The 16,639-nt window shown below is 39.9% G+C and overlaps 1 protein-coding gene across 6 annotated transcripts in view; it reads left to right on the forward strand.

Annotated features, from left to right (window-relative positions):
• Positions 1-16,639, forward strand: part of maea (macrophage erythroblast attacher, E3 ubiquitin ligase) — a 123,831-nt gene that overhangs the window by 96,845 nt on the left and 10,347 nt on the right. For all 6 annotated transcript variants that reach the window (XM_069923710.1, XM_069923711.1, XM_069923714.1 and 3 more), the window contains one exon: positions 5,871-5,947. In XM_069923710.1, the coding sequence (XP_069779811.1) occupies positions 5,871-5,947 (77 nt within the window). The remainder of the gene's footprint in view (positions 1-5,870; positions 5,948-16,639) is intronic.

Below are 16,639 nucleotides of genomic sequence, written 5' to 3' on the forward strand. Positions count from 1 at the left end.
AACCTCCACCATTACCGTGGACACACTAGAGACAGGAAACATGTTCCTGATGTTGGGAGAGTTCCTGATGTTGGGGGAGTTCCTGATGTTGGGGGAGTTCCTGATGTTGGGGGAGTTCCTGATGTTGGGGGAGTTCCTGATGTTGGGGGAGTTCCTGATGTTGGGGGAGTTCCTGATGTTGGGGGAGTTCCTGATGTTGGGGGAGTTCCTGATGTTGGGGGAGTTCCTGATGTTGGGGGAGTTCCTGATGTTGGGGGAGTTCCTGATGTTGGGGGAGTTCCTGATGTTGGGGGAGTTCCTGATGTTGGGGGAGTTCCTGATGTTGGGGGAGTTCCTGATGTTGGGGGAGTTCCTGATGTTGGGGGAGTTCCTGATGTTGGGGGAGTTCCTGATGTTGGGGGAGTTCCTGATGTTGGGGGAGTTCCTGATGTTGGGGGAGTTCCTGATGTTGGGGGAGTTCCTGATGTTGGGGGAGTTCCTGATGTTGGGGGAGTTCCTGATGTTGGGGGAGTTCCTGATGTTGGGGGAGTTCCTGATGTTGGGGGAGTTCCTGATGTTGGGGGAGTTCCTGATGTTGGGGGAGTCCCTGATGTTGGGGGAGTCCCTGATATTGGGGGAATCCAGAACAAGTGGCCACAGTTTAAGAATAAGGGGTATGTCATTTAGAATGGAGTTGAGGAAAAACTTTTTCACCTAGAGACTTGTGGACCTGTGGAATGCTCTGCCTCAGAAGGCAATGAAGACTAATTGTCTGGATGCTTTCAAGAAAGAGTTAGATAGAGCTCTTTAAGGTAAGGAAGTCAAGGGATGTGGGGAGAAGACAGAAACAAGGTGCTAATTGTGGATGATCAGCTGGCTCAAAGGGCTGAATGGCCTAGTCCTGCATCTATTGTGTAAAATATTATGGTAATTAATATTTGTGAACCTATATCAGTAACCTTTTTGAAAAAGGAGATTATGCAAACCTAATCCATTAATCTATCTCATGTAACAATAAAGTTTATTGTTCAAATCAACATAATTTTGATGCAGTTCTTCAACATTTTTATTTTGAATTCTATTGTTTTCTTACTGAACTTTCATTTTAACCACATGAAACTATGTAAATTTAAATACATTTATGAAAACATCATGAGTTATTGCACTGGGTGACACCAATTCTAGTGACACCACTGGAACTAAGCACTACATCATCTCTTGAGAAGTAAGGCCATTCAATAAACCACTAATATCAGAAAAGAGTTGTGACACATCCTGATTATAGACTGCAGGTCTGCTGAAAAAATTATCATCTATATCCCATAAAATACCATCTTGCAAACCTTTATTGGTGTTATAGAAATAAGATACCATATATTTTGATATATAAGACATCCTTCAGATAAGAGAAGTCTACAAATTCCACTTGAATTTCATGGTTTTATCATATATTGGGTGTATAAGACACCCCCCCCCCCCCCCCCACCAAAATATGTGCGTTAACCGTGCTGGTTTCCGTTGACTGAGCTGTTGGACGTGACCAGAAGGTGGGTATAATCATGGGGCCGACAGCAAAGTGAAGAGAGTATGAAGCAAATTTTATGTTAAAAGTAATTGAAGTGGCCAAGGAATCGACCAACTAAGCTGCGGCGAGGACATTGGACATAACTGAGAAGATGGTAACAAAGTGGAGAAAGAATAAAAATGTTTTTTAAAAAAAAACCAAAGAAAGAATGATGAGAAGATTCGCTGGCCAGAGTTGGAAAATTAGGTCGCAGAATGGGTACTCGAACAGAGACAAGATTGTTACATAGTCACAAGAAATAAAATATGCACTGAAGTGGGCAATAAGATCAAATCCTGAACACAGTAGAGATTTTAAAGGTACGGTAGGCTTGTGCAGCCATTTCATGAACAGGAGAAATCTGGTAATACAACAAAAAACAATAATTGCGCAGAAACTACCAAAAGACCTTGATCATAAAGTTATCAGTTTCCAGCAGTTTATTATACGTCAGTTGCAGAAACACCTGTTTCAATTGTCAAATGTTGGAAACATGGACAAAAACCCCTCATGAATTTCAACTTCATAGGCAATGAAATGGTTTAATGTAAATGTGAAAACTGTGCAAGCCATGAAAGGACCAGGTTTACGGTGATGTTATTCTGGATGGCCTATGGTATGAAGTTAAAACCCATGGTCGTCATCTTTTAAAAATAATTTTATTGTTTAATATATTAAAAAAACCTTTATACATGGTCTTCTAATTAATAACATAAATCAAATCATTTCATATTGTGACAGAGTATATAGATAAGTTTTTGGGAGATAAATTGGGAAAGGTTTGTAAGAGAAGGTCAAATACAAACACTTTAAAACAGATCTTATTTGAAATACTGGAGCTCTGCCCCATCCTAAACATATCAGGGCCTCAGACCTTTTGCAAGAGGTTTGAAGAGTGCTCAAGAGACTTCACTAATGGATTGTTGTTTACAAAAGGCAACAGATGAAAGAACATGTCGGAGCCGCTGCTGTCTGGAAGGAAGCTTGCTGTTCAAGAGGGCCATGTGGTTTTGCAAGTAGAGAGAGTCAAACAGGCTTCTCTCAGAGAGAGAAAGAGAGAGACATACAGAGATCACTTGTACAGCATTGCATACAGCAGCTGTGACTAGAACAGGACAAGCTTGCAAGCTTGTAGAATGCCCTTTTGTAAGATGGCCTGGTCAAAGCCATTGTGGTTCATGCAAGAGGAGAGGACTGGCTGTCTAATGTTTAACTTGAAATAAGAGAAACAAAAAGGAACTCTGTGGTGACCTGAAAAAAAGAGGTTATCATCTGGAGAACTCTGAAGGGGCAGGTTTCGTCAGCAAGATACTGGAGTGGCTGATGGAAGTTTATCAGTTATGGATGACCTGGAACAACAAATCTCTCTCTGACAACCGACAAGAACCTTCCTGAGTGGTAACCGTTTAACCTTTCAAGCACCAAAGCCTGGTGAATTCTGTGCACAGTATAAGAATTGCCTGCAACCAGTGAACTTGGATGAGTGAGAAGTGAGATTGGACTGTGGAAAAACTTTTCTGAAATGCACACACATTACATACACATGCGTTTAGAATTAGAAGGGGGTTAAGTTAGGTTAAGTAAGTTAATAGTGATAAGTTAAAGTTTGATTCTTTTTTCATGTTTTAAAGATAATTATAAACTACTTTTGTTTAAGTAACTATTTGTCTTAGTGAATACCTATTGCTGCTGGGTTCATAACAATATATATATCACACAAAAATTGTTAATCTGAAATATAACTATAATTATTATCCCAATCAAACCTTCGAATTCAATGATTATATTGAGTTAACAGTTAATCCATTCCTCATAATATTGAAAAAATTAATGTTGAATAGAAAATAGATGTGGTATAATTAAGATTCCCCTATATATGTGAAAAAAGGGATTTTATACTTCTCAGATATTTTTGTCTTATTCTGTGATATGATCAACATTAATGATCCACAGTTTAACTCATCTTTACCTTGTTTATCTCTACTAATAAACAGAAAAAAGGAAAGAGAAAAAATCACCCTAATAATCCAACCCCTCCCTCTAAACAAGGTTTACTTGTATAAATTATATAGATATGCATTGAATAATGCCTTACAGATAGTAGAGAGGGAGCCTCTGGGGCATCCATTCTGAATGGGGCCCACATCTTTTCATGGTCATCTTCAAGTGCAAATTTAAACCTAAAATAAAATTCCACAGGTGTTTTTGTACATTTTCATGAAAAACGATAGATGGTTGAAAGTGGTGTAAAACTATGGATAGGCAATGTGTGGAACGTATGGTATACCCAAGGAATGGAGATGATTAGTCTGGAATATGTTTTGCAGGCATTAAAAATAGATTAGCACTAAATAATATTGTGATTGCTGTTATACCAGGTGGTTTGACTTCTCTATTACAACCATTAGATGACTGCTTGTACAGCCATTTAAAGATCATGTGCATGAAGAATGGAATAATTAGATGACAAGTGCTGAAACATCCTTTACAAAAGGCGGGGCAATGTGTGCTGCCTTACTTGATGTGCTGTGTGATTTTGTGATCAAACCATGGAATAAAATGAAGTAGAAACTGTAATAAAATCTTTCAAAAAGTGCATTATCTCGAGTGCAATGGATGGTACGGAGGATGATTTATTGTGGGACACTGACGACAAATGATGACAGTGTAAACATTGAGACCCCAGATGTGGTTGCTGAGTTCTTTGCCTCAGAGAATGACAGTGATTTTGGAAGATTATAGATGTTTTGTTTTAAACCAATAAAAATATTCTTTCTTATTGCACAACCCATGTTGACTATCTCCAATCATTCCCTGGCTATCCAAGTACTTGTTTATTCAGTCTTTTAAAATACCTTCCAATAATTTGCCTACTACAGATGACATGCCCTCTGGCATAAATTATCAGATTATTCTTAAAGCCTTTCTTGAACAATGGAACAATGTTAGTTTTCTACCAATGGACATTTAAAAAAAAACCTCTGTTCGGACACTGTTCAAGTCAAATCACCTTTATTTGTCGTTCATATCATGTGCATGGTAAAGATTAGATACCATTTCTCCAGGACCATGGAGCAGATTTACATAAATATAAATTAAAATATTAAGACATACAATAACAGTTAACGGTACACTACCCACATATGTTCTGGGAATTCAGGAGCCTGATGGCCAATCTGGGCGTAAGAGCCAGAATGCTATGGTACCTCCTACCAGATGGCAGAATGGAAAAGAGTTTACATGAGAGGTGTGTGAAGTCCTTAACAATGCATGCATCATGTATTGTAGATGTCCATCATGGTAGGAAGAGAGTACCCAATGATCTTTTCCATTCCCTTCACTATCCTCTGCAGGGACTTGCAGTCTGAGGTGGTAGAGCTTCCAAACTAGGCAGTGATGCAATTGCTCAGAATGCTATCAACACATCCTCTGTAGAATGTAGTGAGGAAGGAGAGTGGGAGATGAACTTTCCTCAGCCTTCGTAGGAAGTAGAGGTTCTGGGCTTTCTTGGCTATAGAGCTGGTGAGATTCTTCGTCAAGAGCATACCAACAAACTTGATATTCTTGACAACCTCAACGGTAGAGCCGTCAGTGGTGAGCGGAGAGTGATCCCCTCCAGGCTCCCCTAAAGCAGATGGCACTGTGAGCAGGAATGAAAAGGATGTGCATTTTAGTCATCTGCTTATCCATAAGCTTGTTTTTAGTGTGGCTGTTGTTGAAATATACAAACATCTTTGTTCCTTCTGCAGTTAACCTTGAAATTGCATGCATATGGCCTTGAGTCAAAGATTTCTCAATTTGATTGGAGGAGACTCTGAGCAAAAAAGTGAATATTAAGTGCAGAAAAAAAATCTGGGTGAAGGAAATGTGAATTAAGAGAAGTTAAGATCAAAAGTTTTCAATCATTATTAAAATCTGGAGAAACTCAGACTTGCAAAAAATGCTTTTAGTTGCAGGAGACGCCGGATTACTGTGGCCAATCATTTTAATAATTTAAGGCTACTCAGAAGTGGCCAATCATTTGATTTTTTTTGTGAGCTTTGACTGTATCTGACTCCTAGTTTGAGAATTTCACCTTCATTCCTGCATCTTAACAGTTCAGACATAAGACAAATTAAAATTGTGTCTCAGTGGGCACCACAACATTGATACTTTCAGCATTTAACTATATAATGAGCATTTGGCAGGTTTAGCTTTCCAATCTTTGAATAAGTAGTATTGTGTGGTGTTGACTTGATAGTTCCTGTCTCTGTTTCATATACTTGAGCCATTTTTATGCAGGAAATAATCATGCTTTTGAGTTGAATCTGTTCTTTTATATTAACAGAGCTGCCTTGAATTCAGTCTGAGGATTCAAGAGTTCATTGAACTTGTCCGACAAAACAAGAGATTGGAAGCTGTCAGGTAAGGTTACCATTTGCCCTTGAATTGTATAAATGCATGGAGCATTTAAATAATTTTCCTTTTCTTTAAATTTTGTTGGTAGATTCCAACATTAAGATTTATACTATGATTTCAAAATGAATATTTTGTAATTATTTGTGACCAAACAATGGATTATGTTTTGAAATCTTTCAAAATTAGTTTAAGCCTGAAAACGTTTTAATATTAATTGTTATTTCACAAATTTGATATTTTCTTCACTCCCAGCTTTCCCTCACCACATAATATCCCTGTTTTAAAATATTTTTTCCATGCTGTCATTTCTGCTTGTTGTACAATGGTGTTCTAAATTTAAGATTAATATTCTTGTATTTTTTCTACTATTTTAGTATCACAACATGTTTGCATCTGATGAATACCATTCAATTTCTGTAACATTAAGCAGTTAAGCTTCATTATTGCAAGATTGAGAATAAATCATTTCTTTCACCTTTGTAATTGTCTTGCCTATTCCATGCCAGTCTAACAATGGTAGATGGATTTAAGATGCCTCTTCAGACAAGCACAAATTAGATCTGCCAACATTCTTTCCTTGACTCCTCAGTAAAAGCAGCTATGTCATCAAAACACAAAAGGCAGTTGATGCTGGAATTTGGAGCAAAATAACTGCTGGAGCAACTTGGGGTTTTTGCTTCAGAATCCACCATCTGCCACCTCTTGTGTCTCCATTCAGTGGCCTCAAGGTATACTTACTTCAAAGAAGTTTTCCTTCTTTCTTCTAGAGTTCTGTGAGTGCCACGTTCTCTCATTGCCCCCCCACCTCCCTGTGGTTTCTACTGGTCTTTGACCATGAAGCCTGTTAACGTGATCAAATATTTTGACTTTGTCAAAGCAATGTTTTTAGGGCATTCAAGTTTAATTTTGTAATAGTGAAACATGAAAGTCTGCAGACACTGTAATTGTAGTAGAAACACAGAAGTGCTGGAGGAACTCAGCCGGTCTCGCAGTGTCCATAGGAGGTAAAGATATATTACCAGTGTTTTGGGCCTGAGCCTTTCTTCAAGGATTCTTAAACTCAATCCCCCAACTAATGAAGGCCAGTTTACCATAAGATTTCTTAACTACTCAGTTTTTCCACACTGTTAAGAATCTTGCCATTAACCATGCACTCTGCCTTCATGTTTGACCCTCCAAAATGCATCACTTCACACATATCTGGATGGAACTCCATCTGCCACCTTTCTTCCCAACTGTACATCCTGTTTATATCCAGTTGTAACTAACAACCCTATCCACAACACCTCCAGCCTTTGTGTGAAAAAAACACACAAATGCTGGAGAAACTCAGCAATTCAACAGTGCCTTTATGTAGCTAAGGTAAGATACATCACCAACGTTTCAGGACTGAGCCCTTCATCAAGGTGTGGGGGAACATGATGGTCGCAAATGGTCCCTAAACACACTGCTTCTCTGCTTTTCCCTGAAAACATCTGCTCCCAATTGACTGTCCTCAATTCCTGCCTAATTCTGTCATAATTAGCCCTTCTTCAATTAAACACCAGACCATTTTCCCTACTCCTGTCCTTGTCCATAACTATGTCTAAGGTCAGAGAGTCGTGGTCACTATGACCAAAATGTCCCCCCGCCGTCATTTGTACCTTCTCCAATATTTTGTGGGCCAGAGATTTGCAAGAGATCATGGGAATGTTCTTTGATCATAGGCTTGAATGTTTTCCTCTTCCAATAAATGAGCTTGGAATGGGCTGTCTCTTTCAGGGATAGTCAATAGGGCATGAGAATGATATGGTCAGTCCAGCTGAATTGGCTACGTGTAATTAAGGCTTTTTTTAAAGATATTATCTTGGGAAGGATAAGTTGGTTCCCTTGTATTTTAAGTAGATTTGGAGGATTTTCTAGAGATAAATGTAATGGTATCTTTGCAGTGCTTTATAATTTCTTTGTAGTGCCTTGAAGTGCCTGCTTCAGTTGGTCTCTGTCTTAGAAGTATGTTGAAAGATAAAGATAAATGGTGACTTGTGCACAGTTTCAGGTCTCAAAAGGTTTGCATGAATCTCAAAAATCAGTTTACACATGCAGCAGGTAATCATGAAGGCAAGTGAGAGTTGGCACTCACTGCCAGAGGGATGGAATTTAAGAGAATGGAGGTTCTGCTTCAACTGTACAGGGTGCCTATGAGGCTGCACTGGGAGTATTGCATTGAATTCTGCTCTCCTTACTGGGGAAAGGGCTTACTAGCTTTGGAGGTGGTGTGGAGAAGGTTCATCAGGTTGGTTTTAAAAATTAGGTTAGCTTATGAGGGGAGATTAAGTCACCCAAGATTCTATTCATTGAAGTTTAGATCTTAGAAACACTGAATACTGTGTGCAATTATTTTTTTTCTATTATAGGAAGAAGGTGGAGGCTTTGGAAAACATACAGAAGATGGTGCCTGATTTAATGGGTATGGGAAAAGGTTGGATAGATTTGAGTTGTTTTCTCTGGAATGGAGGAGGCTGAGGGTTGACCTCAAAGTGTATAAAATCATGATACATTATAAAATCATGTACAGTCAAAATAATTTTTCCTTGGGTAAAGTTGTCACACACTTGAAGGCGTGTCCTTCAGGTGAGGTGGAGGAAGTTTAAGGGAGTTGTGATGGGTACCTGGAATGGGCTTTATGGGTAGTAGACGAAGCAGGTACTACAATAGCTTCAAAGAGGCCTATAGACAGACACATAATTATGGCTGAGCCTACAGAAATCAACTGGCCCATATGGAGATACACAAGAGGGACTACAGATGCTGGAAAACTGGAACAACACACAAAATGCTGGAGGAGCTCAGCAGCTCAGGCAGTATACATGGAAACCAATAGATAATCAACGTTTCAGGCAGAAACCCTTCATCAGGAATACCAAGAGACCGGCAGAGGCCTGAATTTTTAAAAAAAATTGGGGCAGGGTGGAGCAGAAGCTGGCAATTGCTCAACAAAGTGATATCAGATCCAATATGTTACACCTGCATCACTGAGGCAACACTTCACCTGCAGATCTGTGCGGATAATATTCTGCATCTGCAGCAGGGATACTGGATGCAGATTAGAAGTTCGCTTTGTTGAGCACCTTTACTCTTACTGCTGTAACAGTCAGGCTCTGCCAGTGTCCAACCATTTGAATTCCACTTCCCAAAACTGACATGTTTTTCCTTGGCCTACTGTACTGCCAGGTTGAGGCCACACGCAAGAAAAAACACAGTGCTGGAGAAACTCATCAAGTCAAACAGTGTCCTATATAGCAAAGGTAAAAATACATTATCAAAGTTTCGGCTCCCTCCCCACCTACACCCATGATACCTCACCTGCCCTCCATCTCTTCAATGACTTCAGATTCCCCAAATTGGACTGCTTCATCTTCATGACGGATGTCCAATCCCTTTATACTTCCATCCCCCATACAGAAGGTCTTAAACCATTTCTCTTGTTTTTGGACCAGAGTCACCTTCTACCACTATCTTCCTTCTCATGGAAGAACTTGTCCTCACTCTAAACAACTTCTCCTTTAACAATTCAAATCAAAGGAGTAGTTATGGGAACCTCCATAAGTCCCAGCTACTCCTGCCTGTTTGTGGGCTTTGTGGAGCAATCCATGCTTGCCTACACAGGCAAGACCCCTCAACTCTTCCTCCACTATATTGATGACTACATCTGGGCTGCCTCGTGCACCTGTGATGAGCTTTTCAAATCATTCACTTCATGACCATCTCCCACCCCATCTCAAATTCATCTGGTCCATCTCTGACAACACTCTCCCCTTACTGGATCTCTCTGTCTCCATTTCAGGAGACAAGCTTTCCACCGACATATATTACAAACCCACTAACTACCACAACTACTTTGACTGCATTTCCTCACACCCTTTCCCCCTACAAGGATTCTATTCCCTTCTCTAAATTTCTCCACCTCTGCTGCATCTGTTCCCAAGATGAAGTCTTCCAGTCCAGTCTTCAGAAACGTCTGCTGCCTTCTTCCACAAACATGGCTTCTCCTCCACTACCATCAACTCAGCCCTCACCCTCATCTCCTCCATTTTCTGCTCATCTGCCCGAGACACAAGAAACACAGAATCCCTCTTATCCTCCCATTCCATCCCACCAGCCTCCACATCCAACACGTTATCCTCCCGAATTTCTGGCACTTACAACAGGATCCCACCACTAGACACATTCCCTCTCTTTCCCTTTCTACCTTCTGTAGGGTCCACTCCCTCTGGGGCTCCCTTGTACTCTCACCCTCTCCACCAATTCCCCCCCCCCCCCCACCGACTGGCATCTTCTCCTGTGGCTGCAGGGGGTGCCACATCTGCTCCCACACCACCTCCCTCAACATAATCTGGGGGCCCAAACAGGCCTTTCAAGTGAAGCAACACTTCACTTGTGTATCGGCAGGATTGATTTACTGAACTCACTTTGTGGCGCAGATTGGGAGATTGCTTCGCTGAGCACCTTCATTCCATCCATACCAGTGAGAGACCTCCCAGTATCCAACCATTTCAATTCTGTATCACACTCCCATAATCGCATGTCTGTCCATGGCTTATGTACTGTCCCACCAAGACCACCCATAAATTGAAGAAACAACACCTGAATTTCCATCTGGGCATTCCAGCCAGATGGAATTAACATTGACTTTTCTGGTTTACGCTGACCTGCTCTCCTCTGACCTCTCCCCCCCACCGCCCTCTCTCTCTATTCACCTGGCCATCCCTCCTCTCCTTCCTTGCTGCTGTCCCTTCCTTGCCTTCTCCTGCCTTTGTGAGCATGCCTCCCCCCCCAATCTTTTGTGCGGACGCCTGCTGACATTTTCCGTACCTTAATGAAAGGCTCAAAAAATGTCGGTTATGTATTTTTACTATTGCTATATAAAGGACATTGTTTGACCTGCTGAGTTTCTCCAGCATTATGTTTTTACTTCAACCGCAGTGAACAGATTTTTGTGTTTTACTCCTGAGGCCACATACAAATTGCAGAACAACACTTTGTATTCCATCTTGGAAGTTTCCAACCAATTTACAGTAACACCCTTCCCTCCCTCCCCACCTTTGTTTTCTCAACCCTCCGCTTCCTCACTCTTGCTTTCTCCCATATCTCTGGGCTCATTCTTTCTTCTCTTTTCCCTCCCCAGCTATCTCTACCTGCCAATCACCCACACCTTCCTTCCTCCTAACGGTGCATCTTCCTCCTATCACCTCCCAGCTTCTTTTATCCCCATTTCTTTCCTGCTCCAACTTGTATTCACCTATCACTGCCAGGCTGTGTCCTACCTCTCACCCCTCCCCTCCCCCCACACAATCCCTCTTCCATTTCCTTGATCTTCCTGATGAAGATTCGGCCCAAAACAATGATTATCTATTGCCTTCTGTGGATGCTTCCAGACCTTCTAAGTTCATCCAGCATTTTGTGTGATGGAACGGATGGAGTCCAGGGATATGTCTTAAAAGCCTGCACAGATCAACTGGCAGACGTATTTAGAAAGATCTTTAATCTCTTCCAACACAAGGTAAAGTCCCTGCTTGTTTCAAGAAGGCCACCATCATGCCAGTACTGAAGAAAAGCATAATAATGGGCCTAAATGACAGCCAGCTGGTGGAAATAATTTCCGTAATCTTGCTTTACTTTTAAAGGTTGGTCATGGCTCGCTTCAACTCTAGCCTATCTGCCAGCCCCCTCAATACGCCTTCTGAACCAATAGATCCACAGCAGACACCATTTCCCTAATTCTCCACTCAGCCTTGATTCATCCAGCGCTACCTTCAATACCATAAACCCCAGCAACCTCATCTCCAAAACTTTAGGATATATGTCTCAGAGCCCTACCCCACCCCCTCCCCCCTATCTGCAAATGAAGCCTTGATTTCCTGTCTAACAGACCACAATCAATGAAGATTGGTCACATCTCCTCCACAATCAATACTAAACACTGGTGCTCCTCAGAAAGTGTACTCAGTACCCTACTTTACCGCGTAATACTGTTTCCACTCCATCTTCAAATTTGGTGATGACACCACAGTGGTGGGCAGAGTTACAAATAACAATGAGATAAAATACAGGAAAGATTGAAAATATCATGTTCCGGTCCCTATCAACAAAATTAACCTCTTGGTGTCTTTGAATTTTATTTCATAGACTTTATTTAACATCATATATCATGGTGAGTAGGACAGCAGTCTCCACTTCCTACCCACTCTAAAATCTATCTCTACAAGCTCTTGTATTTATATAAAGACAAACCAAGATTTTACAGAAATGATGATTACATTGTTTAATCTGGATGTCGACTAGTTTTCATTAAAACCTTAGTTTGTCTAAATGTAAGAAAAACTCATCATTCACCACTGTTAACTGCCTTGACTACAACTTGGCTTCCAAACAATGTCTTGCTAAACACGTCCAGCCAGATCCAAGTGCCGTACCAAAGCGGGCTGTTTTCCAGCTATGTTTGTGTCAACATCTCTGTGTGATACGTCTGATACTGATTCTTCCTTGTTTAATCCTTGGGATTAACACATCCTGCCTACCTTTGCTTTCATTCACATATCCTTATCCTACTTTCTACATTCATCAGATTTATTAATGCTTCATCATGGAAAGGGGGGTTATAATCTACAAGGTAATGAGTGCATTGTTAGATATTCTTCTTCATCGCAATTAACCTCTTCTGCTTCATTCGGGTTCTTCTACCCTACCACTTTCTTCTGGGCCCTGACTATTGTTGGAGCAGGTGTTAGACCACCTCTCCCTCAACATCAGAAAGAGATGATTATTGATTTCAGGTGAGGGGGCAGAGTTCACACCCGTCTACATCAATGGCATTGAAGTCAAAAGAGTAGATCAGTTTCAGATTTAAGGAACAAATATTTCCAATGAAATGACCTGGGACAAGTGCATTGATGCAACGTCAAGAAAGAGCACCAACTCTTCTACTTTCTCAGGAAAGTTCTGATTGATTGTCCGAGCACGTACATGACATCATAAACAATAGAAGGCTCAGGAAGTTCAGCATGTCCCCTCTGCCCCTCAACTTCTACAGGTATAGCATGTGTCACAGCATAGCAAGGGAGATTATCTGCTGAAGATCAGAAGGAGCTATAGAAGTTAACAAATGCAGTTCAGAACATAACACAAACTTCTCTCATAGTCTCCATCTACATTTCCCACTGCCTAGTAAAGGCATCCAATAAATAGAAAGACTCAGGAGACCCCGTGTAGAGTGCGGCTTTTATTAACTAAAACCAAGGTTTTTATTAACTAAAAGACTGGAGCATATCACATGTAGGTCGACCAGTCCAGAATGACCTGGTCTGGCTAGGAGCAATCCATTAAGACCTGCCAGTAGGCGTGGCTACGCTCTCAGCCAATCACAGTCATCCTACACTACAATCTGTACATATACACATTGGTGATAGAATCTGTACTATCACACCCAGGACATATTCTTCTCCATCCTCCCATTAGGGAGAAGGCTTAAGAGTGTGAAACATACACCAGAAGGCTTAAAGGCAATTTCTTCTCTGTAACCATTAGGGATCCTGAATGAATTCCATGATTATTCTGTGAACTGTGCTCTTTATACTGCTCTACGGAAAATTAGAGATAACCTGTTGATCTGTTCTCAGAACCCTTCTTACTCTACTTTGTATTTTGTGACAAAACAATTTAAACATCAGACTCCTGAAACATGCATTCTCTAAGATTTGTCACAAGGATAGAATGCCAGATGGCCAGAGGAAAGATTCAAGTAAATGATTGAATTCTCAAAAAAAGGCCATCCCCACTGATTTCTAGGAATCTGCACCCAAAAAATGAATTGATGTGGAGGAAGTACATTGAGGATATGGTTGAAAACCTCATTTCCTACCAGGATAACTTATAAAGCAACAGAAGTTATTTGGCATGTCAGCTCCCAGCAGAGAAAACATCAGTCCCATTCATCTCCTTATTTCTTTGCAAATTGTTCTCGCTCATATGCCCATTGGTTTGCTTTAAATTACTTTGCCGCAGATTTATACTAAGGGATAATTTAAAGTAGCCATTTAATCTGTGTGTTCTTTGTGATGTGTGAGTAAACTGGAGCATCTGGTGGACTTGCATGTTATCTATAGAACTTTGAGGCCTCACCGTTATCTGATGCATCATTAAGGTGCCTTTAACTACATAGGGGTCTTCCTGCTGTCAGAATGACATTGCCAGAGTCTTCCTCATCCACCTTCTCCCATTTGCTGAAGAGCTGCATTCTGAATCATAGTGTGAATTTCCTCTTCTGGTTCTTCATTGTGTAGCAACTTCAAGAGGGAACAGTACTAAGCATTATATCTGGCTTTTTTCAACCTATTAAAAACTTTTGATTCCAAGTGGCAGGGACTACGGCATATGCTTCTCAAATTTAGTAGTTTAATATAGGAATAAACTGCCAAATGCTGCTTATTCTATATTCCCCTACTCTGTTTGGAGCAGGGATATGTGTATTATAAGTGGACAAGTTCAGACATGACAGCTTGCAGGAAAGCTGGATATTGCGTTGTTTACTATGAAATAAATGTTCATGGTTTGCTGTATTCATCATTTTTATCTAGATCCTATCCCTGATTCAACTTGCTTTGAGAGGAATGGCTATTATTTGTTAGCTCTATCATTCTAAATCAGCATAAGAAATTTAACATAACCTACTGATCGATAAGAATCTTATCCTCCAACTTTTTTTTATTTTTTTTTAATTTTTTACACTATGAACCATATTAACCAAAATACACACAAACATTTCCTTCTTGAATATACACAGTGTCATTTTCTCCCCTTTTCCCATCCTCTATTGCCTCCCTCCTTCCCACCCCCCTCCCTACCCACTAAATGTTCAACATGTACAATACAATAAACCCATTAAAAAATGTCATCACACAATGAAAATAAACAAAAGAATTGTGTCATCTACTTTTACACACTGGGTCAGTTCATTTCATCTTCTTCTCATTCTATCATTTTAGGGGGTGAAGGTCCATGGTAGGCCCTCTCTGTTGTGTTCCATGTACGGTTCCCAAATTTGTTCCAATAATGTGAATATGTTATTTTTTCCCAATGGAATACATTTATTCATTTCCATGTACCATTGCTGTACTCTCAGGGTCTCTTCTGATTTCCAGGTTGACATTATACATTTTTTTGCTACAGCTAAGGCTATCATAATAAATCTTTTTTGTGCTTCATCCAATTTGAGGCCCAATTCTTTACTTATATTACTTAGAAGAAAGATCTCTGGATTGTTTGGTATGTTGCTTTTTGTGATTTTATTTAATAGCTAATTTAGATCTTCCCAAAACTTTTCCACTTTCTCACATGCCAAAATTGCATGTACTGTTGTTCCCATTACCTTCTTACAGTGAAAACATCTATCTGATACTGTTGGGTCCCATTTATTTAACTTTTGGGGCATGATATATAGCCTGTGTAACCAATTGTATCATGCATAACCTCATGTTTATTGTATTTCTCATAGTTCTGGAGCATAGCTTTTCCCATTTTTCATTTTTTATCTTTATATTTAGATCTTGTTACAAACAAGGGGGCTTACAGCTACCAAATTTTAAGAATTATTATAGAGCAGCACAATTAAGATATCTATCAGATTTTTATCAAACAAGGGAAAAGCCAGATTGGACCAGGTTAGAGCTAGATAAAATAGGAGAGAAGGTACCAGAACATATACTTTATAAGTGGGATGAAAAACTGGTGCAATATAGAAGTTCACCAGTAATGCACCATCTGCTCAACGTTTGGAAGAAGATTCACGTAGAAAGGAAAAAAAACAAAATACCAACTACCAAAATTATTATTGATGCAAAATCAACTAATCCCTTTCACAATAGATAATCTTTCCTTTAGAGAATGGGAGAGAAAAGGGATCAAAAGAATAGAAAATTGTTTTTTGGGAAATAATTTATTATCTTTTGAACAAATGAAGTACAAATATGGAATAACTCACGGTACAATGTTTGCATACCACCAACTGAAAACCTACTTAAAGGACAAATTGGGAAGCAGGCTGAGGTTACCAGAAGGAAGCAGCTTTGAAAATGTGATTACAGACACAATGATAATTAAAAGATTTATAACATACATGTACATCAAGCTGCAAGAGAAAGAGAATGATGAAATAAACTGTAAACCCAAACACAAGTGGGAACAAGATGTAAGATCAAACTTGATGCAAAAAATTTGAGAAGATGCATTTGATAGGAAAAATGAGAGGAGACAATAATAAAATAAAAGATAATATTCCAAAAGAGGTGAAGGTGGAAACTACCGATAAAACTCAGATTTGTACATGTCTTATTAACTGAGGCAAAAAATATAAAAGTATCAAAAATGCTGAATCTTCAGGCTTCAATTGTGTTCAATTTTTATTGCCTGAAAGGCATCCCCGTAGAACAGGGATGCAGAGGAATTTCTTTAGTCAGAGGGTGGCTAATCTGTGGAGGCCAAGTAATTAGGTGTGCAGTCTATTTAAGGCAGAGATATATGGGTTCTTGATTAGGCAGGGCATTAAAGGTTAAGGGGAGAAGGCTGGGCAGTGGGGCTGAGTAGGAAAATGGATCAGCTCATGATTAAATGGTGAGGCTAACTCAATGAGCTAAATATCCTCTTTTTACTTCTATGTCTTATTGT

Source organism: Narcine bancroftii, chromosome 3 (assembly GCF_036971445.1).
Source record: "Narcine bancroftii isolate sNarBan1 chromosome 3, sNarBan1.hap1, whole genome shotgun sequence".
NCBI lineage: Eukaryota > Metazoa > Chordata > Chondrichthyes > Torpediniformes > Narcinidae > Narcine > Narcine bancroftii.